This window comes from Sabethes cyaneus, chromosome 2 (assembly GCF_943734655.1).
Source record: "Sabethes cyaneus chromosome 2, idSabCyanKW18_F2, whole genome shotgun sequence".
Classification (NCBI taxonomy): Eukaryota; Metazoa; Arthropoda; class Insecta; order Diptera; family Culicidae; genus Sabethes; species Sabethes cyaneus.
In genome coordinates, this window is record NC_071354.1 from 230,207,325 (window position 1) to 230,233,001 (window position 25,677).

Sequence of the window (25,677 nt, forward strand, 5' to 3'; positions counted from 1 at the left end):
CTCCGAATCGGCGTCATTCCGTAGAACGATTTGACGTAGTACAACCGTCCTTTTCCTTCCTCATTAGAACGGTCTGATAACCTTGATAGTAGAACTTTAATACATGCAGTTCAATGTGCACGTTGTTCGGTGTCCACGTGAGTAGTTAGTGCAACAGTTTCGGAAATGCTGCCTGTCCAGTGCAGCATACTCACACATACACTGCCTGCCTGCATCGTGTCGTAATCTATCGTCGTTCTTCTTTCTTCCCTAAACAAATGCTGTTATCAGTCAATTTCTACCGACCGGGCTGACGATTGTTTTGCTTCCACTTCTTCCATCGCTGCCGTCAATCAGAAAGCCGACCGGTGCGGTGGTAAGCGATCTCCAAGGCAATCAACTGCAGCCGAAGTCAGTGCTGTGCCATCGTCAGTCAGGGAAAGGTGCTTCCTACTCGATCATCTCATCCAGTAAGTGGATTCCATCTACTTATAGTCTGAGCTGGATCAATTTCGTTTGATTGTTTCAACGCCACTCGCTCACACACGGATTGCAATGGGGATTCGCTTCAATTCGATAAAAGGCCAAATTAGTTTCCCGAACGTTCCCCATTAAAGGGCTGCTCGCCACAGTGAGTGCCGGTTGGTTGATTGCTGCCAGGCCAAAAGTGAAGCATGCCCATGCTCGGTGCGATTGCGTTCTTCGCGCTCACTTAGTCGTTATCCATCCGCAATTGCTAGAACAAACATCTACACCATCGGTGCATCCGTGCAGTTCAGATATTCCGGTCTGCAGTCGAAGATCCAGTGATCAGTGATCGGAACATAATCGAACAACAAGTGATCCAACCAGCGCCAGTCAGCAACAGCTCCCCAGTGAGTTTGTGTTTGTGTTGAGTGATAAGAGCATTCTGAGCGATCCCTCAAATTTTGACTCGCTAATTGTTTGACAGTTGCTGTGTGGAAGATTTCCTTAGCCTGCGGCGAAAACAATGTCTTCGATAATGGAGAAAAACAAGATTCGGCTGGAAAGCCGGTCCAAGATGTTCCTGCGAAGCAACTCGTTCCAGAAGCTGTGCTCGCTGGCCCCCTCCATGGGACTGAAAGGTACGTGCGGTTAGAGTTTTTTAATTTTTGAAACTTTGAATCAGAATTGATATTTCTGTTCAAAACTGATTTCCCCCTACGTCACATCGGCCCAAAAGTTCGAGACTCATTCGAAGAAAGTGGCCGGCAATTGAAGGGTTTCTTCGACTATTGATTTTTTCACTGATTTCTAATTACACTACTTATACTTACCTGTTGCTGCTCAGTGTTGTACTTGCCGGTTAAGGCAACATTGAACGGGGTCTTCCTATATTTAATTCGCAGCAAAGAATGTTCTTTGCTGTCTGCACTTTCGCGCGAGTGCATTGGAAAATTACGAGTGCACACATTGCGCTTTATCAGTGGTGCATGTGGCTAGATGATGATAAAACTAACCGGTTGTTAATAAAAAGGTAATCGTTAGTTCAACAGCAACATGCGTACCTAGGTACTCGTTTTCCGCAGATCCGCTCCATAAAGGGGGGCGACAGGTTATTAGCATTTATTTAAACGCCAACGAGAATCACCTATGATGATACGCCTTTTGCTTGTAGCATCCATCAGTGGGTCTAGGATATCAACCGCAAACGTCCCGGAGTGTTGATTGCTGCACATCAACAACTCTTTGATGGATGAGAAATACGCTTGAAGAGTGCAAGTTAATTAGATTCAGTCATCTTGATTTTTTTAATCGCATTTAATCACTGTACTTTGTAGTTTATGAGTTTTAGTTAAAGTAATTGACTTAAATTCGACCTTTTATTCAAAACTGTCCACCTTGAGCAGTGCCAGTGATTTATTCTTTAAAACAATTAAATTAAAAGCAGAATAATAAAGCAGAAACCAAAACGAATATGAAATTTCGTCCAGTACTCAGTGTCGTAGGTATTTGTGAGTACCTACCTACAGGAAAGCTTGGGCATTATTGCGATAACTGGTGCTGCTGCTGCTGCTGCTGCTTATGACATTATAAATAATTTATTAAAGCATTGTTAAAAAGGTGCTATCAATACAGGCGATTATGAGTACTTGAATTGAATGAAGCTCCTGCGTTAGGAGCCGCACTTCAATCAAGCACGAATTAATTGCGTTTCTGTTGTTGTTTGCTTGGTGCGTATTTTTTGATAGATTTTTTTTTTTCAAGATTATTCGTTTTGTCTTATTTCAAATTAAATTTAGATTGAACCGAATTGAAGTCTAAATAAGATAATTTGAGTAGCAATTTTTTGTGAAAATATTATTATTAATTTTCAACATCGGCGAGCGGAAAGTGGGGCATGCGATTTACCTTTTGTTTAGAATTTAATATTATTCATAATGGTTGACGGATTTGCTATGCTTCATTAAATGACAGTTTTCTGTTCAATAGCTAAACGCCAGACCAATATGTATATGCCAGGTGACTCACTTTTTTAAAACCTCATGAACTGTACAATATACAATATTGCTGGCATTGCTTATGGACATACGAACCCAAACACTTTATTTAAAAAATTCGAGAAAGCCGCAATGGAAATTTTTCGATTTTCTAGAACATTGCTTATTTCAAAATTTCGTAGCTCCTAAACCAAATATAGAATTAAACAGATATTAAACAGTTAAACAAAAATATATTCATTCTGTTCTGATAGAAGCAAAGAAAGAAGTGAAAATAGTTTCGCGAATAGAATTTGAATTTGAAAAACCGTTTTTGTAGTAGTAGTAGTAGTAGTAGGGGAAAGCCACCATCATTTCAAGGACTTGCCAATGTATGTAGGTAGAATTACAGTAGATCCAAATTTGATTATCAAATGAATTTCACACTAATGCTGTTACAGAAGGGCCAAAAGGGATTGGGCGGACCCACAGGCAGAGGCACTTGTGCGCATTCCAGGGTTATAAGAGTCGCCTTCCAGCATTAGGATCCTTCCATGTAATAATCAATTTCGCTGTACCAACTTTAACCCACGTGATGATTTGTTTGTTTTGAATTGAGACGTGCCATATTTGCTTTAGACCTTAAGGATTCAGGTTGACAATCCACTCCATCATCCAGCCTTCCACCACAGAACAGAAGTTGAAGTCCGAACAATTCGGTGATCAAAACTGGTAACAGCGTCTTTTTTGTTTTTATTTTTCTTTGGGAGATTTTCGCATAGAAGCAAATAACAGCAATATAAGCAGAACGCTCGCTGCCAATCGCATAGCAGCTTTCACATGCGTTCGTGTGTTTTCGTGGAAAAAAGTGACTTCCGCGTGAAGCGCGAAAGCGAAGCCAGGTTCGCTGGTATCTGTAAAAAGTAGCATGTACGTGTTTGGATTTCTACTTCCACTTCTGTTCTGTGCTTCCATATTTATGATATCAATAATAATACTGTTAATAATACGATATTAAGATGAAATGTTGTATATATGGTAAAAATAGAACAATCTCACCAGCAGTCCTTCGTATGGAATAGAGTAGCGTCCTTTGAGGTTCCATAAGTGCTTCTAATAGTTAAGTTAATTTTTCATTCTGGTATCCATGTGCAGTATTAAAACACGTTTTGGCCAAAGTTTTTCCTATATAGCACGAGATGCTTCATAAGCTGAAACGAAAAAAATAATTAAAATAACTTATTAGGCTTACCTATTAGCTAGGCCGTGTGGCTCCGCCGTCTGCCCAAAACCGCGGTTTTGAGAACAGGCAGCCGGGAACCACCCAGCATCGCACCTCCTAGCTTGGCTACTCAATAGAGCATTATTAGGTATGTCCACGTGGAGGCGCTAGGTAGGAGCTTGAGATGGCCAGAGCTATATTGGACGCTCCTCATTTGCCTTCCCCATTTCAAACCCAGAATGTGAAAAACCGCTTTTGTGAGCCGAAAAAAAATCAATGACGCGAATATACGGAATCTATTTAGATGTTCATGGAAGAAACGTTAGACTAGATAGTATAAAAATACAATGCACAAAGAATACAAAACTGACATATAAGTGACACACAAATGACGCAATCTGTATTTCTGGAAAAATAACAGAAAAATGGATTAAAAATTATACCATAAAGAATGCAAATCAAGTAACAACTTTGGGGGCTCCGTAGCCGCAAGGTTATCGAGTCTGCTTTGACAAGCGAGTGGTCGTGGGTTCGAATCTTAGTAGAATCAAGTCATTCGATGTCGTGACTTTAGCATGGGTTTATTCTCAGGCCCCTCCATTTACCCTTCCTTCATGCTGAATTCTATATTTACCCTCTGACGCCTCTTAACAGTGCAAATGTCCCTCCTATAGTTAAGTGTACTGGTCAGAGGTACGAATGAGTTCTCGCCAGGGACGGCTATAATATGGGATAGTTACTGGCAGCGAGGAATATGTGGGTAAAGTAGATCAAGCTTTGAAGGAAGGGTAAACCCCAATACACACAAGCACGCATAAAACTTAATAAGCATATCGCTCATTCAATAGCGATTATAGCTAAAAGAAATGCAGTGCAGGTCATACAGCAAACACCCGGGCGATATTACAATAGATCAACTATACTGGGCGCAGTAATGAGTCCACACATGAAAAAAAAGCTATCGAATTATTAGCGCTTATTATTAAAACTTCTCGCTCGGTGGTAATCTGCAATTGATGTAGGAAGCGGCACAATATGTGTCGATAACCCAACCTAGCGCGTCGCTATTCTTGAGAAGTGGATTTTGCGGTCTCCTTTTGTCCAGCGCCTCTATGGTTCAAAGGTACAAGTACCAGCGAACCACATGCCCTGGAGGGTGTTGTGGGTTCGAATCCGGTTATAATCTCAGATTACAGCTTGGTTCGACTCATGCACCTTCCAGCATTGGACAAAAGGTAGGAGTCAAAATGACTACTTGTCAAGCATAGCTACCAATACCCCCCCCCTTCCTTTCCGCTCTTCCCCCTCCTTCACCAAAAAATTTTCATTTCTTTCCCCTACCGTCCCTTCATGAATTGTAGAACCATCGTTTCAAAAAAATATTAATATATGTATGACCTCATTCCAAGGTCAAGACTAAAATCTTGAGATTAGTCTAAATTAATACTTTTTGAATCGAATGAGTTCATGATACATTTCATATTTCCTCTATATCATTCATGAACGCATAATCTTGACTTTCGTCATTCGCCTTTTGCCTTTATTTCTCCGAATTCTTTCATTTTTCGTCGTTTGGTTATTTTGTATTTTGTCTTTAATTTTTCGTTTTTTTTTTTGTTTTGCTTGTTCCGCCGTTCCTGTCATCTTCTTGTCGTTTTTTGTTTGTTTCAATGTGATTATAGTCACTTTAACAGCTTGGGTCATTCGTGGTTTCTGTGCGACTGGAATTTGAACCCTAGTCCTCGGCGTAAGAGTTGTGAATGCTAACCACTACTTCGTGTTGACCCCTCGTTTTTTTGTTATCTTTTAATGTTTGTTGGTCGTTAGTTTTGTAGCTGTTTGTAACGTTTTTGGCGTCTTTTAACGGTATTTTTGTCGTCTTTCGAATTTTCGCCTACTTGCCTTCACTTCTTTGTCATATCTTTTCGCGGGCATTTCACTGCCTATTCGTCGATAATTTGCTGTCGTTTCATCGTCTTTTCGTCACCTTGCATTGTCTGTTCGTCATATTATCGCTGCTTTTTTCGGAACCAATTACAGCACTCGTGCGCTAATTGCACGTCCTCTAATCGCACTGTCTTTTAATTACACGTCCGCTAGTTGCACGATAGTGCAATTGAGAAACAACAACTGTCAAACTACACGTGGTTTCCTAGGTGGTTGCTATAAACAAAAACGCAGCGTTGCCGAATAAAAACTCTCTCTCTGCATTACGTAGATATATTACAAACAAATTAATACAAATTTTGCTAAACTTTGACGAATTGGACACCTATTCATTAGGCTTTTGGTTCATTTGTAAAGATTTAAAAGTTTTTCCCACAATCTAGTGCACTTGTGAATGCCCCTGAAGAGTTCTTTACGGTGATAACGCATCACGTTTTACAATAAATATTGGCAGCCATCGTGCAATTAAAAAACGAAATTCGCTAGTCGCATCGCCTCATTCGTGCAATTAGCGAACGAATGCTGTATTCATCTTTTTGCAATCTCTTTGTTGCCTTTTCTCCGTATTCATCATCTCATTGTCATTTCTCTCATTTCTTGCATTTTTATTGTCTTTCCATGGTCTGCCAAGACAACAAAATTGTAGTATTTTTCTTGTCTTTTTGTTGTTCTTTCAACGTCATCTTGATGACGTATATTCGCCATCTTTTCGTAGTTTTTTGCATATTTTATCGCCTGTTAAACTATTAAACAGTTTTTAAATGTCTTTTTCCAATTTTTTGTCGTGTTTTTTGTTGCAGTTTTCTTGTCATCTTTTTATCGTATTTTTGTCATCTTTTCATCACAGTTTCATTGACTTCCATTCACATTTTCGTCAACATTCCGCTGTCTTTTGCCGTCTCTTCGTTATCTTTTCTGTTTATTTAAGTCATCTTTTCATCGCTTTCTGAAGGATTAAATGTCCAAGAGTTTTTATTTGTCGCGTAAAAAGAGCATATAAATATTAATGCGTATAGAATAATCTACTTGAACAGAACAACCTCATTCGTTTGATTTTGAAGTTCTATCGCACCACAGAAATCATATTATGGAACTGCTTAAATGTGGGAAAAATAGACATGACAATATTTAGCCGTACTCCAATCAGGAAAGTATCAGTATTACTATAAATATCTGCCGTCAAAGCGAAAAATGCTAGTTTTTATTGACAGCATAACAGTAATGAAGCAAATCTTCAATTTTTAATACACTTCTCATGAAAGAAAAGTATTCTTTTCACTTCTTTCTCTCAGAAGGAATAAAGTTATGCTTTTCGGGGTATTATTCATTGCATGTAACGTACTCGTACTTTTTGTCACTAAATGAAACTTTCAATCTTTTCCGTAAAGTTTATAAAAATCCGTACATTTGAGCACTTGATCCGTAGGTCCGTAGAAAATTCCTAAATCCGTAGAACTACCGAATAAATCCGTAGATCTGGCATCACTGGCGTAGCAGTTGAAGCAAAGCAGAATGTGATCAAGCGGGAAGAAATATGTGCGAGCTTTGTACTTCTTGCTGTGAAAACAGAAAAACTCACGCGTGTTTTTTTTCTGCATAGGATCAAGCTGACATGATTCACAGCTGATTTTGATTTTTGATTAGTTTTGAGATTTTGAGTTTTTACCATCACTGGTTCACGAAGCGCAAAGAAACTGGACTCCCGTCCACGGTACATCTTAATTGAGCATCCGCTAAAACGCCTCACGATACTTCAATACTCAATACTATTACGATCAGTGATACGCAAATCCAGCAAGCTCTAAGCGATGTTCCATTGGATACACTAAGCATGGATATTTTTACGATAAGTGAGCACTCTGTCTCATCCGCTATTAAAACCGCCAAGTCGTCTTTTTCGCCTGGACCTGGTATAATTCCTACAGCTATTTTAAAACAATGCTCCGATTACCTGATATCTCCATTGACCCGCATGTTTAATTTGTCGCTGCAGTAGCAATACTTTCCGACTTCTTGGAAAAATTCCTGCTTGTTTCCGATCTATAAAAGGGGAGACAAATGCATTGTGTAAATTACAGAGGAATAACCACTTTGTGTGCTGAATCTAAAATATTCGAGATTGTTATGAAAGACACGTTATTTGCAGTCTGCTTTCATTATATAAGTACACTACAACATAGATTCTTTCCCGAGCGATCTGTAGAAACGAATTTGGTGAAGTTCACATCGTTCTGCATAAATAGTATGAGCGCCAAAGCGCAAGTGGATACAGTTTATACTGATTTGAAGGCCGCTTTTGATACCGTTAATCATACTATTCTTTTAAGCCAGTTGGAGAAACTTGGGTGTACCACAAAATTGTGCAGATGCTTGGAAACTTACCTTACGGATAGGCAACTCTTCGTACAACTTGGCAACTGCCAGTCTGCCGTGTTTACAAATGGTTCTGGTGTGCCACAGGGTAGCAATTTGGAATCATTGCTATTCTGTATCTCCATAGATGATGCAACGTTACTACTCAATGAAGGAGGAAGGCTTTTCTTCGCTGATGATCTGAAAATCTATCTTGAAGTCAGAAGAATCGAGGACTGCAAAATGTTGCAGAAGCTTCTGGACTGGTTTAGTGACTGGTGCGTAAGGAATCAATTGTTACTGAGTGTAGAGAAATATTGCGTCATCAGTTTCCATCGCACTAGAAGCGCAATAGAGTTCGATTACGAAATTTCCTGATCTAAATTGAATAGGGTAGAACAGGTGAAGGATCTTGGAGTATTACTTGACGAGAAACTCACCATGAAGTCCCACATTTCTGCCATCGTTGACAAGTCCAATCGTAGTCTTGGGTTCACATTTAAGATTGCTGGTGAATTCAATGACCCGATCTGCTTCAAAGCTCTCTATTGCTCTATTGTACGGTCAACGCTGGAATTTGCGAGCATCGTTTGGAACCCGTACGAGTCTGTCCGGTCCGCCAGACTGGAAAACGTACAGTGAAAATTTGTTCGATATGCACTTCGTCATCTTCCGTGGAGGGATCAGCAAAACTCAACACCGTACGAAGACCGCTGTCGTCTGTTGGGTTTAAGCACGCTAAGTCGACGTAGACAGGTTTCGCAATCTTTGTTTGTCTGCAAACTTTTAACTGGCGAATATGATGCACCGGACATCCTATCGCAAATCGGACTCTACGCACCTTCAAGAGTTTTACGACCCAGAATGATTCTACTCCTATTCAACGCAATATGCTGCCAACTCTCCCATCGCTTCCATGATCAGACAATTCAACTACTTTGCTGACCTTTTTAATTTTGACGAACCATCCCGCATTTACCGCCAACGAATTCGTGCACTTGACAATGTAAATACTAACAATTAAGTAACTTTTAAGTATTTATTTAGACCCAAATTGTCCGATGAATTATACGAATAAATTATAATAAAAGTTCCATAGTGCCTAAACAAGCAAAGATAGAGGCATACTATATTCATCAACGTTGTGTATTTTTACTATTTGTACTACTTTGTAAAACATGAAAAAGTTATACTACAACTACAAAAACAGCTAAAATAGAAGAAAAATAATTTTTTTATTACACTTTTAGGGAGATTGATCAAAATTTGAACTCCGCTAGACGATAGAACTTTTAATTTTAAGAAACTCTTCCAATAGTTCCATCAACCTAAAACCAAGTTTTCGCGCTCAAAACTCTAATGCGCACGAAAAAAGGTTCTAGACCACCCAACAAACATTTTTGTTAAATAGTAGCTTATGCAACCGTTGTATAACTAATTACCTGGTAATAAACGCTTAATTAGCTATTATACAACCAAGGTTAGTCAAGAGAGGTTTTCTGATTTTCAAATTTGTTTTTCACCCCCGCTGGGTTACCCTTGACGATCACCGAAATTTTCAAAGCGGAAACTGTTGAATGTATAAACAACGTCGATGGTTGCTAACCAATAGTTCCGCGCACTTCTGTTCTACAAACTGTGAAAACTAGATCACCTATTGTTTAGTGTTGATGCAAGTTCGTCACAATGTCGTCGGCATGATGTAAGATAAGGCGGGCCTAATATAAATTTAAAGTATAAAGTGTAAAGCATAAAGTTTCATTCAAGTGATTGGTGTTATTGGTCGCCATCAAGCACCTTTTATTCCACACCTGCTCTTAGTGATGCTGCTGACACTTTTTTACGGCGATTATACGACTCTTATTGCACACTTCCTCTAAGCAACGTTTGCGCAACATTCATTCCGCTCTTTCACCAAAATTTCAGCAATGTTGCTGATTCATTTGCGTAATAATCATTCCACTTTTATTCGACATTTGCTCTCAGCGATGCTGCTGATACTTTTTGCATCATTCATTCCATACTTATTCCACTTTTATTGCACACTTTCTCGCAGCAATGCTTCAGGTACGTTTGCGCAACTTTTATCCCAAACTTATTTCACCCTTACTCCACACTTACTCCACTATTATTCCACACTTCCTCTCAGTAATGCTGCTGATACGGTTGCGCAATGCTTATTCCATTCTTATTCCACTTTTATTCCACAATTGTTCTTAGCTAATACGTTTGCACAACATCTATTCGACATGCATTTTCATGGTTTGTTCGACTCTTATTCCACACTTACATAACAACGTAAAGGTTGGCTGAAGTTTTTTGGAGCGTCTTAGTAGAATACGAAACATTGAAATTAAATAAAAGAAAACTTTTTCCAAATTATTGTGACGTATTTCGCCTACGACTTGCAGGCTTCATCAGTGTTTGATTTCGAACTTCTAGCTGTCGTGAATAAATATAAATAGCTGAATTTCATTTGGAATTTTTTTTCTTTTAACGTATAGATGTTGATTAGAAGCGAGAAAACATTATGGGTATGACGTCAGGTACTTCAGCAAATTGCTTAACACCGGATGCTACCACACAACTCTTATTCCACACCTACTCGTTTAAGTACTGTCGTTTTGTTCCTTGGGCAGCAAGCTATTTGATCGCTCGTTTTGTAGACGGGACAAACCAACCCTTCCATCCACTCCTCCTCGAAAAATCGATGAAATTAGGCCTCGATGAAATTAATGGAAAGTAGAGATTGTGTTCATACCTAAGGAAGATAAGAAAGAGAAAACCATGCGTAAGGCTTTAAGACCAATAAGTCTGACATCAACGTTTCTTAAGTTGATGGAGAAAATCACAGATATCTGCAACTGATTTTTAAAAAGCTCTCTGTTGGTAAGCCAAAACGGTCGATCTTCGAAAACTGCACTGCACTGTGCAGTGACGTTAATTGAGAAATCACTCAAATATCTCGAGACGGGACTTTGTGCTTTGATTGATATTGAAGGAGCTTTCGATTACATGTCCTTCGTTCCAAATATTACAGCTATCTTTCAAAACGGTATCGATCTCACTACAATAAGCTAGATTCAAGTCACGATTCAAGCAATCGAAAGCAGAGAAATCACGGAATCATTGGGAGAAACGCCGGTCACGATTTCGATGACCAAAGGATGTCCACAAGAAGTTCTCTCCCCCTTGCTTTGGACAGTGGTGGTCGACGCATTCCTTCACAAGATACCGCAGGTTAGTTATAAGACTATTGCTTAGGCCGTCGACGCAGAAATTATCGTCAGATGACAAAACAGTTGTTAGCATTCACTAGGTGGAGAAAACGTACTATTACTCACCTTACACTGATTAATGTCAAGAATCAGGATGAATTCCAACTGCTCGAAATAATTCTGGATAAAACAAACTTAACTGCGCTGCCCGCCTAGAATATGCGATTAAGAAAGCATTCCGTTGGAATCAAATACAGGATTGTAGACATTTACATTTAAACTTTCAAACAATGTTTAAACAGCTTACCTACCCAAATCCTACAGTAGCTGAAAAACTACTTAACTTAACAGAATGTTGCGTCAATGCGTCCGTCAGCGTTATTCTGACAGTTTTCCCATGGGTTTACTGTCAAATTGACGCTGACGGTTGCGTTGATGCAGCATTCTGGTTGGGTCTTCTGTTCTGTTACATCGCCGTTGAGATGCTCATCGAAACACTGTTATCACGTTTCCTCGTCCTTATACATATCGGTCTTTGGTGTGTGTCCTTCATTATAGAGTGTATTATCGTCTCATAGAATTTATGCGTCTTATTAGCCCGGAATGGTTCCAGCTCTTCACGATCTCTGTCCTCCTTCTGACGCTTCTTCCTCCTCAGAATCGTGGTCAACTCATTGACCATACAGCGCCTGCTTGAAAATGTAGGTCCTTAACCTTCTGTCTGTACAAAAAAATACTTACGTTGTCTGTACATTGGGGTCAATTTGACCCCAAAATTCAAACTGCTATATCTCAGCGAAAACTAGACGGATTTCCGAAATTTTAGATGTTTCAGAAAGGTAATTCAATGGACTAAATGATGAAATTATGAATGTCGACTTGGCAGGGGGTACCTTTTACAACGAGGGGTTTTAGTAAAGAAAAGTCGAAAAAACGGGTTTTTTCAGGTTTGTGACGTTTATATCACGAAATCCTTATCACCTAGAGCAATGGTTCCTTCTACAAAAATATGCGCGTACACGAGATCTTCAAAGTTGCATGTAACATTTTACAGGATTTGCTCGCTAGGTGGCGTTTGTCCGGAAAAATCGATAGTTTTTGGTCGTAAATTTTTTGGGTCCTACTCGTGTAAATCGCTCTTGTTCACGCTAAAGTTGATTATTTAGACAAGATACGAAGTAAACATAGTCCGGTGGTAGATAAAAACTTGGTGAACGGCTCAGAATTCACCCACCAGGTGGTGTACGTGTACCATTTTATTAATATTGTTCGAGGTTTAACAAGATAGATGACATGCAAGTTTCTTGTCTTCGGCAAGATTGGTCAGGTCATTCTATAATAGACAATTTTGCACAGTATTTATTCACGAGGTGGCGCTAGAGTTCTTTTTGTTTTGATTTATTCATTGTGTATGAACATATTGTTTCGACAAGAGGCGACAAGTCGCCTTCGACATTATATCGCAAAATAAAACTAGTAACAATTATTCGCAATACTATATAGCTAAGTAATGTACCGATTCAGGCAAAATTTAAGTTAAAACGATCCGCAACAATTGAGTATAGTACCGGAAGAAAATGAATACACCACTAGCGTCACCTGACGACTGAATTTTGTACCAAAATTTTCAGAATAGAGTGGTCTCGACTATTTGAACAATTATGCCGTAGACAAAAAAAATTATATCTAGTCAGTATTCTAACCTGCTGTAAAAAATAAAAACAAGTGAAGCACCAATGCCACCTAGCGATAAAATTCTGAACCACACTATAGGTTTTATTTGTCACAAGATCATGTTTACTGCAAATCTTGTCTATCTGTTCAAATTTTCCGAGAGCAAGAACGATTTACACGAGTAGAATTCATAAAGTTAAAACAAAAAAAGTTGATTTTTCTCGCATAAACGCCACCTAGCGAGCAAATCCTGTAAAATGCTACATGCAACTTTGAAGATCTCGTATACGCGCATATTTTTGTAGAAGGAACCATTGCTCTAGGTGGTAAGGATTTCGTGATATAAACGACGCAAATCTGAAAAATTCCGATTTTTCCGACTTTTCTTTACTAGAACCCCTCCTTGTAAAAGGTCCCCCCTGCTAAGTCAACATTCATAATTTTATCATTTAGTCCATTGAATTACCTTTCTGAAACATCTAAAAAATCAGAAATCCGTCAAGTTTTCACTGAGATACAGCAATTTGAATTTTGGGGTCAAATTGACCCCAATGTACAGACAACGTAAGTTTTTTAATAAACTTGTCGCAAAACGTAAGTTTTCGATATTTTTCGATCAAATAACTTTTATAATAAAAGATCTCCGGTGCACACACCTAGTCACGAAAGAAGTAGATTAATTCATTGAAAAACAAAAAAGTTATAGCTTCTCAAAGTGGCCTGGGGTCAAATTGACCCCAGTGTACAGACAAAGGGTTAAGCATGTGGCGGAGCATTGTCATGATGGAAAATAAAGAACACTTGGCCAGTTACAAAATTCTGAGTGTTCTTTTGCCGATTCTCGCTGAACGGTTGAGCTATCCCGTAATGATTTTACCTAATTTCAGCATCTTATATTCGAAAAGTTCCTCTTGAAGTCATCAAATGCAGAACCTAGCGTTAGATTCTTCTATATTCGCCTTTGTATATGTTGTACTAAAATATTTTGGAACACTCTCCTCCCTTGTTGGTTCGGGAACTCTACTAAGACACTCAAAAAAATCTATAATATTCGCCCTTGTCGTCAATATCTTTGATCGACCGGGCTCTACATACGGATTTGTTCCGCTTAGCGTCTCAATGTATTCAAACAAAAAAGCCACCAATTGACTTCAGTGTATGTGGCACTCAATTTTTAAAATTAATCCCACTGCTTTCAAACACCTAAAATGGTCATTGATGTCACGCGCAGTACTTTCACGATATTATCTTGTACTTGGCACGAGTCACCAATAAAGCGAATCGACAACTGTTTGGCTTCATTTTCAGCAAACGGTGACTTTTGGCAAAATGCTTTCTTGGCAAACAGGTGGCATAATAATAATAATAACCGTCGCTAAAGTTGTGTTTCTTGGCAATTTTCGAAATTTTCTATGATGTAAGAAAAAACGCGAAACTTTCAATAAAATCTATTGCCTTTTGACCTGGTTTTTAAATTTTTGGAACCAGAATTGATTCTAAAAAAAATACATGGACAAATGTTTGTGAATCGTTATGCGTGCTCGCTAAACAATGTTCAATTGAACATTATTTTGCTTTTTAAAACTCATTCTTTTTCGGTGGCAGTTTAATCATATTCTCAAGCCAAACAACAGCGCAATGACATTGTTCAGCTTCTGCCCAATTGCTCGACAAAACGTACACCTAATCCATAAACCGTGTACCATACTGCTGGTGGCATCGATTGGATTGAACATCTTCTTTAAATCGAGTGCCTGCAGTCATTTTTCCACTTGGGCAAAATCAATTCGTTTGTCGTTTTTTTTATTTTGTTATTTTATTCTTTACGTCTGTCTACATCGCCGCCACGTATCACGTACCGGAATGGTGTAATATTTATTTATTTTATTTTTTTATTTCCAAATTTGCGATGACGCTCGCCGGTGAAAACACCGCACCGCTGCTGGGCTGGGCTGAGCGCTGGCACTTGCAACTTGCAACATTGCACACTGCGCTATATTGGCAATCGGTCTCGCGTGCATAGAAGTCACCTAGAGGCCGGAACCTTATCGACGTACGTACCACGATTGGCAAAGTGTAGGTCGAATCGCTCATCCAGCCAGCCAGCGCCAGCAGCCAGCGGCGTCAAATCCAGCGAACGGCAACATTTTCCCTCAGATGTCGACAGTTCAATATAAACAAACAATTTGCACGATTTTATATAAACTTATTTCACCTTTTTTTTCGTTTCATTTCTCCGTGTCGTCATTTGGCGCATTTAGGTTTCAAGTCAAACAAGGAAGCTCTCAAGTCGGTCTTCGAATCGCTTATCGTCACGACACGTGGCGTCATCCAGTCGGTCACGTACAGAATTTTGTGCTTTCTGTTCCTAGCGCCTTTCGACCGGCTGGTTGGCCGGCCGCTGAGCATCCTTTCCGGCGAGGATGGAAAATTTAGCACCATCAAGGTATAATAAATCATCCGGTTGATGCATTTCTCATATCTCAACTGTTTTTTTTTCCATTGCAGTTAATTCTCAAGTTGACACTGTCCACGATCGTATCTTCCGATAAGACGACTGGCGGAGAGTGCGACAAGGATGCGGTGCTGGTGGTGGCAGCCGCGGCCGCGGCGGCAGCAACGAAACCAAACCTTCCACGGACAGTAGATTCGGCGATTCAAACGGAGGATGCAACCCCAGCGGAGAGCGATGCCACGGAGGAGCAATTTTTCGATTGCAAAGAAGATAGACCCCGTGCATTGAGACCGTCCACCGCAGAACTGCGCGAGCAGTTGCTGAGAAATTCGCGTCCTTCCGATCCCGCGGCCACATCCCGGTCGGTTCCCCTAGGCCTGCTGGTGTACGGCTGCGTGCTGGGCTGTTTTGCACAGCTATCAGCGCTCGCCTATTTGCTTAACGTGTCCGTCAGGACTCCACCCGGGCTGATATTTCTCGTTGCATCCCTCGCCTACATCGGATACGTTATGATGAGGGTAAGTCATAACAACCTAGTACATACAAGTAAGGTTGCTGATAGCGAGGGGGATATTTTTTGCTCATGTAATATTGAACCGATATGTTTATACTTGGAGCTTCAAAGCTCGTACGGTACAGACTCAGTCCATTATCTGAGAATTAATTAGACTAAGCACAATGCTTCTAAACCTGTTTCGTAAATAATACCTATGATAATAATGAGCGATTTACTGTTCAATGAGATTAATTTGAAAGATTCAATATTTTTCTTTTATGGTCATCATAATAAACCTCGTGAGTAAACCATTTACGTCAGAGTGGACTTATTTCGCTCGAAATATATTCTACTGAACATTAAATTACCGATCTGTATTCGTAGAGTATGCATAGAGAAGAATATTAAATATAATACAGCGCTTCCAAGAAATGAAAGGAAATAACCTAGCTGTTGATGCAATAAAAATCGGTAGCATGCTGGATGCAGTTTATGATTTCGCTATAAGTGCTTTGCTGCTAGACTGGTCAAACTCATCTTTAACATGTAGAACACGCCATGTGAAAATTCAGGCCTTTTCTCAGCCATTCTCCCTGTCTGACACAAGGAAGTCCCTTAGGTCCGTTACTGTTTGTACCAGTGATGAACAAACTTCTCTCCTTCATCGACATTCTGGTAAACTCCAAAACTGTTAAACTATTCTTGCTAGTAAAGACTGTCACAGAATGTTTTGCCATGCAACTACGATGATACCTATTTAGAGTCGAGTATGATGGTTCATTTTGGAGTTGTAGATCATGTAGAAGTGACTACTTTTTGCAGAATTGTCTCAGACTTTATCTAATGCAAAAGTTAGGAGAAACTTCTATTTAGTTCTAGTAGTGTACAAATAAATAGAATTTTTTCTGAATATTTTCAATGATCTGCGGATTTCTCAGCTTGGGCAAAGAGGAACGTTATTTGCTCACTTATTTACTACTTATAGTGGCGACGGTCTGTTATCGATCCTGCCGTTCTCCAATCCTCTCGAACTCCAACTGAACGTGCAGCGTCCTCGCCAGCGCACATCCATTCGGTGCGGGGTCTACCCCGAAGTCTACCACCTCTTCCTGGTTCTCTGCTGAAAATAGTTTTGGATACTCTGTCGATGGGAATTCTGACCACGTCCCAACACATCGCAGACTGTCACATAGTACTTCCTTCATCGTATCCTGTCGATCAACCCCTTGTATCCCCCTGAAGGGCCCCCAGTATTGTGCGAATTTACAAACCACGGAACTTCAGCTGGCTATGTAATCGATAGAAAGTTCGATTTGTGACTGCAATTCGTAGTTTTACTTCGCGGCTTACATCGTTGTGACATCTCATGAGCTTACCAAGGTATATGAATTCTTCAACTACTTCATATAGCTCTCCATCCAGCTCCACTTCGGCACCAACACCAATTGGATTGCCGCATTCCCTGCTAGCAAACATGTTCTTCGTTTCCACTGCTCTACGATTGATTCCGATGATCTCGACGTCATCTGCAGAACCAAGAAGCATGTATGATTTCGTGTTGATAATCCTTTCCTTGTTTGCCCTTCGTATTACACTTTCCAAGGCAATGTTGAGCAGCAGGTTAGAAAGTGGATCCCCTTACTTCTATCCAACATGACGAAAGCGGCTTAAGTCTCATCCGTTATTCTGATGCATGATTTTGACTCATTCAGCGTCGCACGAGTCAGCTTAATCAGTTTCGTCGGAAAACCATGTTCTAGCATTACCTTTTTTATTTATTTCCATTTGGCCGGCCGCCAGCACAGCTAGGGCTATATGGGGCTAGCATTACCTGCCACAGCTCATTTCGGTTGACTGAATCGAACGTCACCTTAAAGTTACAAGCAGAAATGAATCTGCAAATTATACTCTCGGAACTTCTTTAGAAACTAAAGCAAAGTAAATATCTCATCCGTTGTGGAACGACATATACTGACACAAAAACTGACGCCGACAAAGGATTTCGCCAATGGTCACGGTCTACAAAACAGAATACAGCAGAGCACTTGCTAGGCAGAATTGAGCAATATTATACCTGCCGGTAGTACTGACACCCGAGGCGATGTCCTTTTTTGAAAATAGAGCAAATGAGGCCTTCCAACCACGGTATTTGGTCTTCTGCCCAAATTCTGACAATTATCCAGTGAATTGCGTCTAGCATGCTACCGTTTTTGAGCTCACCAACTACCTTCAGAACTTGCTCCTGGCTTCACAGCCTAACCATTGCTCATAATCCTTCTCCTGTTTCGGGTATTTTCCGCATGGAAGTTAGGACAAAGACAAGTTATCGTAGCTGTTTATCATGAATACAGATGTTTCATGACAACCATGTTGTTGTCTGCGAAAAAGACACACTGCTGCATGTAATACGTATTGTACGTAACAAAAGTAATCCTAATCATGTCACACTGTGTCGGCAGTGGCAGTGTTTGGTAGTTGCCAAGGTAACGTTGGTAACTTTTTTACGCCAGACTTTAGATCAAAGCAAGCTAGTCTTGTTTTTTTGTCTTAAGGTTTTTGCTGTTTGTCCCTTTAGTTCAAGTTGCTGGTAAAACATTGTCTTTAACCAGCCAACTGGCGACAAAGAAATATTTTATTGTATACCTGTATCACCAACAACAACAACAATATTCTCATCGAAAGTTGTCCGGCTTGCTGGTGTGAAGGGGGACATTCCTTTGTCGTATTATTTTGTTATCGTGATACATTCTGGTTGCTATGTATGTTTGTTTTATAGACAGAGAATAGCTGGTTTGATGAACAATGATATTTTGATTCCCTGATCTCATCTTCGTAAGCGAAGAATTGCCGTTGAAGTTGGTTCTTCTCGATCGAGATCGTTTCACAACGGTCCCGAGGTACCTTAAGGGATCATTTTGGGACCTTTGCTGTTTTTGCTGTTTATCAACGATGTAACGATCGGGAATAATGATTATGATGCTGGTCGATACGCAAAATATGCGTGACGATGTTTTCATTAGAATTTTATTCAAAAAATTAGCTGAGTGTCCGATTTTATTCCGGGCCTTGCACATTTGTTATCGCAACGGGAATTTCCACAATGACCCTTTTTCCTCAATTGGATGTTTCTTCCCTCTTGTCAGCACTGTTCTTTTGTCCCTCAACCACTTTGGCTTGACAAGCGGGGCAAAAGTGCAACGGGTAAAAGTGCGAAGCTTGAATCCATGAAATTGGCACAGCAGTAGCTAACAAAACCATATGAAGATATTATGGTCTGCGATCAGTTTCAGAAAGAATTAGTCTCAATTTGCACCTTTTTTATTTTCCGCTGGTGTACTGTAGCAGATCTTCCATTTCTAGTATCTGTAATATAGTACCAAAAACTGCACATAATTACTTATGCATTTTTGCCTCGTTCGTAAATCGCACTTTTGCCTCGTCTATGAGTCGCACTTTTGCCCCGCTATGCGCTTGACGGGGTTTCATCAAAAGATTTAAAATCGAAATATTCCGTGACCGCTCCTAATTCTGCGCAGCTCCTAATTCTGCGCATTTTTCTTTATATAAGTATTTTTTAACATTGTGCATAACTATGATCATTGCGTTATTTTTTTATAAATGTCTGTTGAATATTACGCCATTATTGACAAACGGTCCATAATATTTGAGAGCGAAATAATTTAACGTGAAACTGAAAGTATTTTATATGGCAGAAAACATCGTCGTTAGCACCAACGCTAAGATTGTCCGTCTCGAAAATTAACAAATTTGCGATCGAAATTCTTTGCAATGATCAAATTACCCAACATAATTAGAAAGCATAATTAGTTTTAGTCATGTTTTAGACAAAAAGAGTGATTGCATGCATTACCTTCCTTAGAAAAATGCGATGCAATAATGCGCAGATTTAGGCACAGATTTTTTATTCATGTTCCAAATTCTACGCAGTAATGTATCCTACGAAGAAATCGCGAAAGAATAAGTAACCTCACCCAAATGGCTGAGGTATAGAGGCATGAAAAATGAAGTAGAATAGTAGAATTGAAATTGGAATCCTGTGCTGTGTCTCGGGGTCCAAACTTACGAGTGCCAATTCATGAAACCATGTCTTTTTTTATGTCCAACCTCGTGGAGCTGTCAGAGAGTGGGGTAGTGGTTTCTATAAGAAAGCACAATTTTTAGTATTAGTCTATAGTGTAATGTTCAGTATGCAGAAAACCCGAATCAATTCGCCCTTCACGTTATCGAGAATAAAATATTTAAAATGAAGCAATCAAAATGATAACAATATTCCTTTGCCACATGGATAGCACAAGAAGGCCTGACCATGGATTTAATTATGGTAATGGCTAATGCCGGATTTTTTGGTGTGCTTTCAGCGTATAAAGACATAAACAGCATGGCAGGAGTATTTATTTTCACTTTTTGGGCGCGCAGAATTAGGAGCAAACATGCGCAGAATTAGGAACATGGGCAAGAAAGTGCGCAGAATTAGGCACCGTGGATAAGTTTACAAAACGAAAAATATACTCAATTGCTGGTCGACTTATAATTCCCCTATTTTTTACAAGATATTATAGATTGTAGCACTACACGTTGAGGCTATCCACGTTGTTAATTTAAATCTAGAATACTTAGATTAGCGGAAGAATCATAAAAATGTCTTAACTGCGCAGAATATGGTATTTTGAAGCTTCAAGTTGTCGAAGTAGTCACCCATCCATGCCAATACAGTCAATTTGCCCTGAATCTGCACTGATAAATCATTGAATCGCACTTTTACCCCTCCTTATTCTACATTTTGAAATTTAGAAAAAAAACCTAAAATCAAAATTCGACGTCTTTGGACGGTGTCTACGGACAATGCCGAACAGTTTTGTGAGCTACTTCTTGTACAGCTTCTTTGTACGAACTTTCGCGCCACCGTCGTATTTTGTTTGTCATTTCGGTTCGGTGCCTCCCGGACTTGGTACCAAGTGTAATCCATAACATGTCATTTTATTTTGCAAAAACAAACCGAAGTTTTCACTTTTTTTCGTCACACCCTGAATCAAAATGTTTGATTGAATGGCTTAACTACCATCTTGGACCATCTCCGGGTTCAGTAGTGTGGTGTTTTCTACTGCTACCTTCCTACTCGTTGGTAGTCTGATGCTTCTTGTACGATCTGAGCACTGGGGATACGGTTGAATGTACAATTTCAGTTACAGTTAACCGGTCCACTGATGGGATCAGGCTTGGCACACTCCTTTCCGTTCGATTTTGCTCTTTTGATTACTGCATCTGAGCCAAGCAGAATTTGAAAAAGGTGTTAGAGTATTTGTAAAATTAGTTATTATCTATCAATTGCTCAATAAAGCAATGCTATAGACCAACCTCGTGTTTTAGTCTTGACCTTGAAATGAGGTCAGACATATAAAAAAATATTTTTTGAAACGGTAGTTCTTTTACAATTGTCGTCAATTGTCGTCGTCAGGGACAGTACTTGTTGAGCTTAGCTACTAAAAATGGGCAAATTAGCTAGTTGGACACATTTAAGCTATGCCAGAGAAATTTCCTTGTCAAGCAGTTAAGAGTTTAGCATTAGCATATGGGGTTGCACACATCGTAGATGGCTATATATTCGCATTATAAACCTGGCTACGTCCGAACAACCGTAAGGGAAGTGGGTAGGAATGTTGGTGTAGCATCTACTTTTGAAAGTGCAGGAAACCCATCCTACCTTCATAGATGTTAGAGGATAACAGAGGATATCGTGTTAGTAGGATAAGGCAAACAATAAGGATCATGAGGAAGTTTTGTTCAATAATAAAATATATATAGTATATATGGGCAAAAATAGAACAATCTCACCAGCAATCCTACGAATGAAATATTATTTCGTCATTTGAGTTACCATCAGTGCATCTAATATCCAATAATTCCTAATTCCTTCGGATATCCATGTTCATTATTTAAACTTGTTCCGGTCAATGTTTTCATTGTACAGTAGGAGGGGCTTGATGAGCTAAACCGAAACAAATAATTAAAATAACATATTAGGCTTACCTGCTACCAAAGCCGTGTGGTTCAGCCGTATGCCAAAAATCGGAATTTTGAGATCAGGCTGCCGAGAACCACGCAGCATCGCACCTCCTAGCTTAGCTACTCAGTAGAGTATTACCGGGTATGGCCGCGTGGAGGCGCTAGGTAGGAGCTCGGGCTGGAAAAGCTATGTTTGTAGCTTTCTCATTTGCCTTCTCAATTTCATACCACCTAGTCAAGCAGTTAAGAGTTAGTCGAAAAATGAAAGATATCTGGCGACATTGGGATTTCCCCGTCTAGATTATTCCCCAGTTCCTTTGTCCGATTTTTTACCGGATCGGAACCGGAACGAAGTGTTCCGGAACCAGACTGGACCGGGTATTCCTTTGAAAGTCCGGCAAAGTCCGGAACATTTTGGCAGTAAAACATGACCAGGACTTGCTTTTTAATTTTTAATGCTAATTTCTTTAGACTACCTCAGTATTATGAAAAGGCCATAATTTCGCTACAATAATCTGCTTTTTGTTTAAGGCTCTCAAACAAATTTGGCCGATCGAATTAGTTTTGGAAAATTAGCAAATATCTGTATATCTGTGTGTCTATTCCATTTGAAACCAAATGCTTCTCAGCATTGGCTGAAGCGTTTTGATCGCTCATAATTTGGTTTCAAAGAGCTCACTTTAAAAGTAATGTATTGGACTTAATTCTCTCGGCAATGGCTGGTAACTGTAACTGATTTTCACTCTACACTCTTATTGTTCCATTTGAAAGATATCTACAATAGTCTCATTGGATTGGATTTTTCAAAATTATCTATTGGTTTGGATCGAAGAGTCTCAGAATTTCATGAAATTTTGTTTACGAGCATAGGATATGCTTATAAAAAAACAATATTTAAAAAATCAAGTTTTCCGCAAAACCTTTGAAAGAAGTTTTCCGATTTTCTCAGACATCAATTATTTAAAAAGTTTTACTTTTAAAAGAAGTATTGCAGAACAATTTTTTTTATGAAAAGGCAGTAAAATTTCCTCAACAATTCAGGAAAAATATCAGTTGTAACAAGTTTTTTACAAAATTTTCCATGACGGTGGAGAGTTCTGCATGAATGTCGGAAAAACTATACTCGAACTCTTAGAAAATTTTTAATATACTTTCATTTCGTGATGGGTAATCTGCCAAGCACCAGTCAATCTTGTCGCATTTTTCAATTTTTTAAATGATCGGTTTCAAGGAGCCGGAGACCCGTAAAGGAGGGAGAAGAAGTTTATACTTTGAAAGTTACAGATTCAGGTACGCACATTCGAAACTTTGACATTTACCTACTTTTTTAAAACTGATAAATTTTGCATCCGGACAATTTCGGTCTTTTGGGCCGGGGTCGGACCGGAACCGAAACAGAACCAAATCGGACCGGTACGAAATCCGGTACCGGCCTCGAAAGTTCGTTTCGATTTTTATCCGGACTTCCATTTTCATTCCGATGGCGAACACTAATCATAACTTGAAAACTATTCATTTGATCACAATAAGGGCAAACGTAAAGTTGCAAGAAATTAAGTGTATTTACAGAAAAAATACACTGAAAGAAAGATAATTTAAATTATGCCCTAAAATCTGCTGTTTCTTTAAAAACTCATAACTTTTGAACTACATTTTTCTTAAAACTTGAACTGAAATATGCGTGTTACAAAGCAAATTTTACTGAGTAGTTTAAAGCATAAATTCCTTGGCTTTTTAACAAGAAAATAGATTTCAAACCTAGGAAACTTTGACCCCCCTGTCCTTCATAAGAATGCACCAAGCCATACATTTTCTAGTAGGTAGGCCATACAATCGCACAGAAAGCAAAAGTTACAAGCCAACCCCCTCTTCCTTGGGGAAGAGGGAAAACAAATACCATTCTGCTGCTTTTCTACATCTTTTATTCATAATGCATCTTGCCGTAGAAATAAATTAATCCGGACTAAGTTGTAACACGTGATACCATTCGCGAAAGAATCGCACGAAAGTGACATTTGGAATCGCATTCTTCGTGCTTCGCCTCGCTCTCCCGCTGGCTGGCACGGCGAGGCTCGAAATTGATGGCCTTCCGTGAATTTTCCGTATCCGTTTCGTTCCGCCGAAGCATTTTAAACAGAGCTCAGAGCTACCAGTTGCAAATGCCGATGCCGTCCGTATGTAGAACAGCGGTTTCTTAATTAATAGTACTTTGACATGGCAATTTCCAGTTTTAATTAAAACGTGACATCGCGCCCGGCCCGCTATTGTCACCGTCGACGTCGTCGTTGGTCGCAATGCACCTGTCTTTCTTCGCTAAATTCTAACAACTTCTTACTCCTTCCTCTCTTCCGACAGATATTCCTCGATGAGCAACCCTCCAGCACCTTTGGAACGAACACCACCAAACCACCGCCAACGAGAACGACATCCTGCATGGCGTTAATACCAGTGACAAGCTCAGAACCCCCAAAACCCAAAGGAATCCATCCAATCCTAGCAATTGTTGGCAAATATTTGGCTACGATGCTCCAGCGGGACGGTAAACTGGTGCCAATCAGCGGTGGCTCCTCGTCAAGGATGAGCCGCCGATCCACTCCCTCCCGCAGTCGGATGCTGCTTTGCACCCATGATAAGACTATAAGCAAAATGAAAATACTCTGAAAAACTGCAGCCAAACATTACTCTCATTTGTACAAGTAAGACACTTTGGCCAACCCGCGTGACTGAACCAAACACATAATAATAAAAATAATAATGTTAATAAAAGTGATTATGCAGCAATAGAACATTGGCAATCGAGCATGCTAGGAGTATGGGATGCATGTTTCGCGATTGTCACCACAGGAAAATAACAACCGAAAGAGATGGCATTTTCAGGCATTGCCACACGCTATACTCCAGTGGCGGAGAAAAATGTCATGCGAAAAATAATATCATAAATCGATACACTTCCACCATCCACCCATCAACCAGCCATTTGCGCCGATTGGTGTACAATAAAAATATAAACTATTATTAACAATTGCTCACACCCAGCAGCACGGGTCAACGGGGTTAGCCTTCGTCGAGCATGTGAATCGATTTGGGACCCTGCGTTTTTGTTTTATTTTCTCTGGCTTCACTCCCATCATGCCACTCCCACCCATGCTTATGATTGCTGCGGGAATAAAACCGATGTCAACCTCAAAACATCAAGTTCGACTGACACCGGCAGCAGCCAGCAGTGTGGCAAAAGGAGCGAAAGGCCATCCAGCCTGCAGTGGAAAATAGTTTATGTAACATGTTGCAATAAGTGTACAAGCATTGATACCAAATATTGAAGAAGAAAAAAGAAACAACTAACAATTGTATGTGTAACGTGGAAAATTTGTATGATCATGTGACTTAATCGAGCATTGTAATTAAATGTTAAGCAAAATAATAATAGTAATAAATGCATCACTATTGGATACAAACCGAACGTTTTAGTTGAACTCGAAATAAGATACTATTTGCACCGAGTCGTAGGTTATGTGCCTAACCGCCTGATTAGCATTCAGTGTCAAAAACCACCACTTCTTTCATTTGCAAAACTGTCAAAATTCTTGAGCCACTATAACATTCTGTAAGTAACGGTGAGATCACGTTTATGACTTTCGTGTCCTACCGTTTGTTGGGGTTTGGTCACGCCATTGGTGTCTCCATCATCCATTCATATCCATCTAGCCGGCCTAAGCTTGATGAGAACATCCGAAGCGCAGCGTTTCCGTTATCGTGCTGCAAGTTGATGTCATTTATTAGGCCTCGATGTTCATCCAAATTCTTTGGATGATGACCAAAACTTGGGCAAACAAAATTTGCTTGTACCTAAATGAAATTGCATATAGTTT

The 25,677-nt window shown here is 39.7% G+C and overlaps 1 protein-coding gene across 1 annotated transcript; it reads left to right on the top strand.

Annotated features, from left to right (window-relative positions):
- The first annotated feature begins 409 nt into the window (after positions 1 to 409).
- LOC128734977 (uncharacterized) lies at positions 410 to 25,257 on the top strand. Its single transcript, XM_053829399.1, has 4 exons — positions 410 to 1,085; positions 15,095 to 15,279; positions 15,342 to 15,806; positions 24,164 to 25,257. Exons 1-4 carry the CDS (start codon positions 971 to 973, stop codon positions 24,467 to 24,469), a joined length of 1,071 nt encoding a protein of 356 aa, XP_053685374.1. The 5' UTR covers positions 410 to 970; the 3' UTR covers positions 24,470 to 25,257.
- The last annotated feature ends 420 nt before the right edge of the window (positions 25,258 to 25,677 follow it).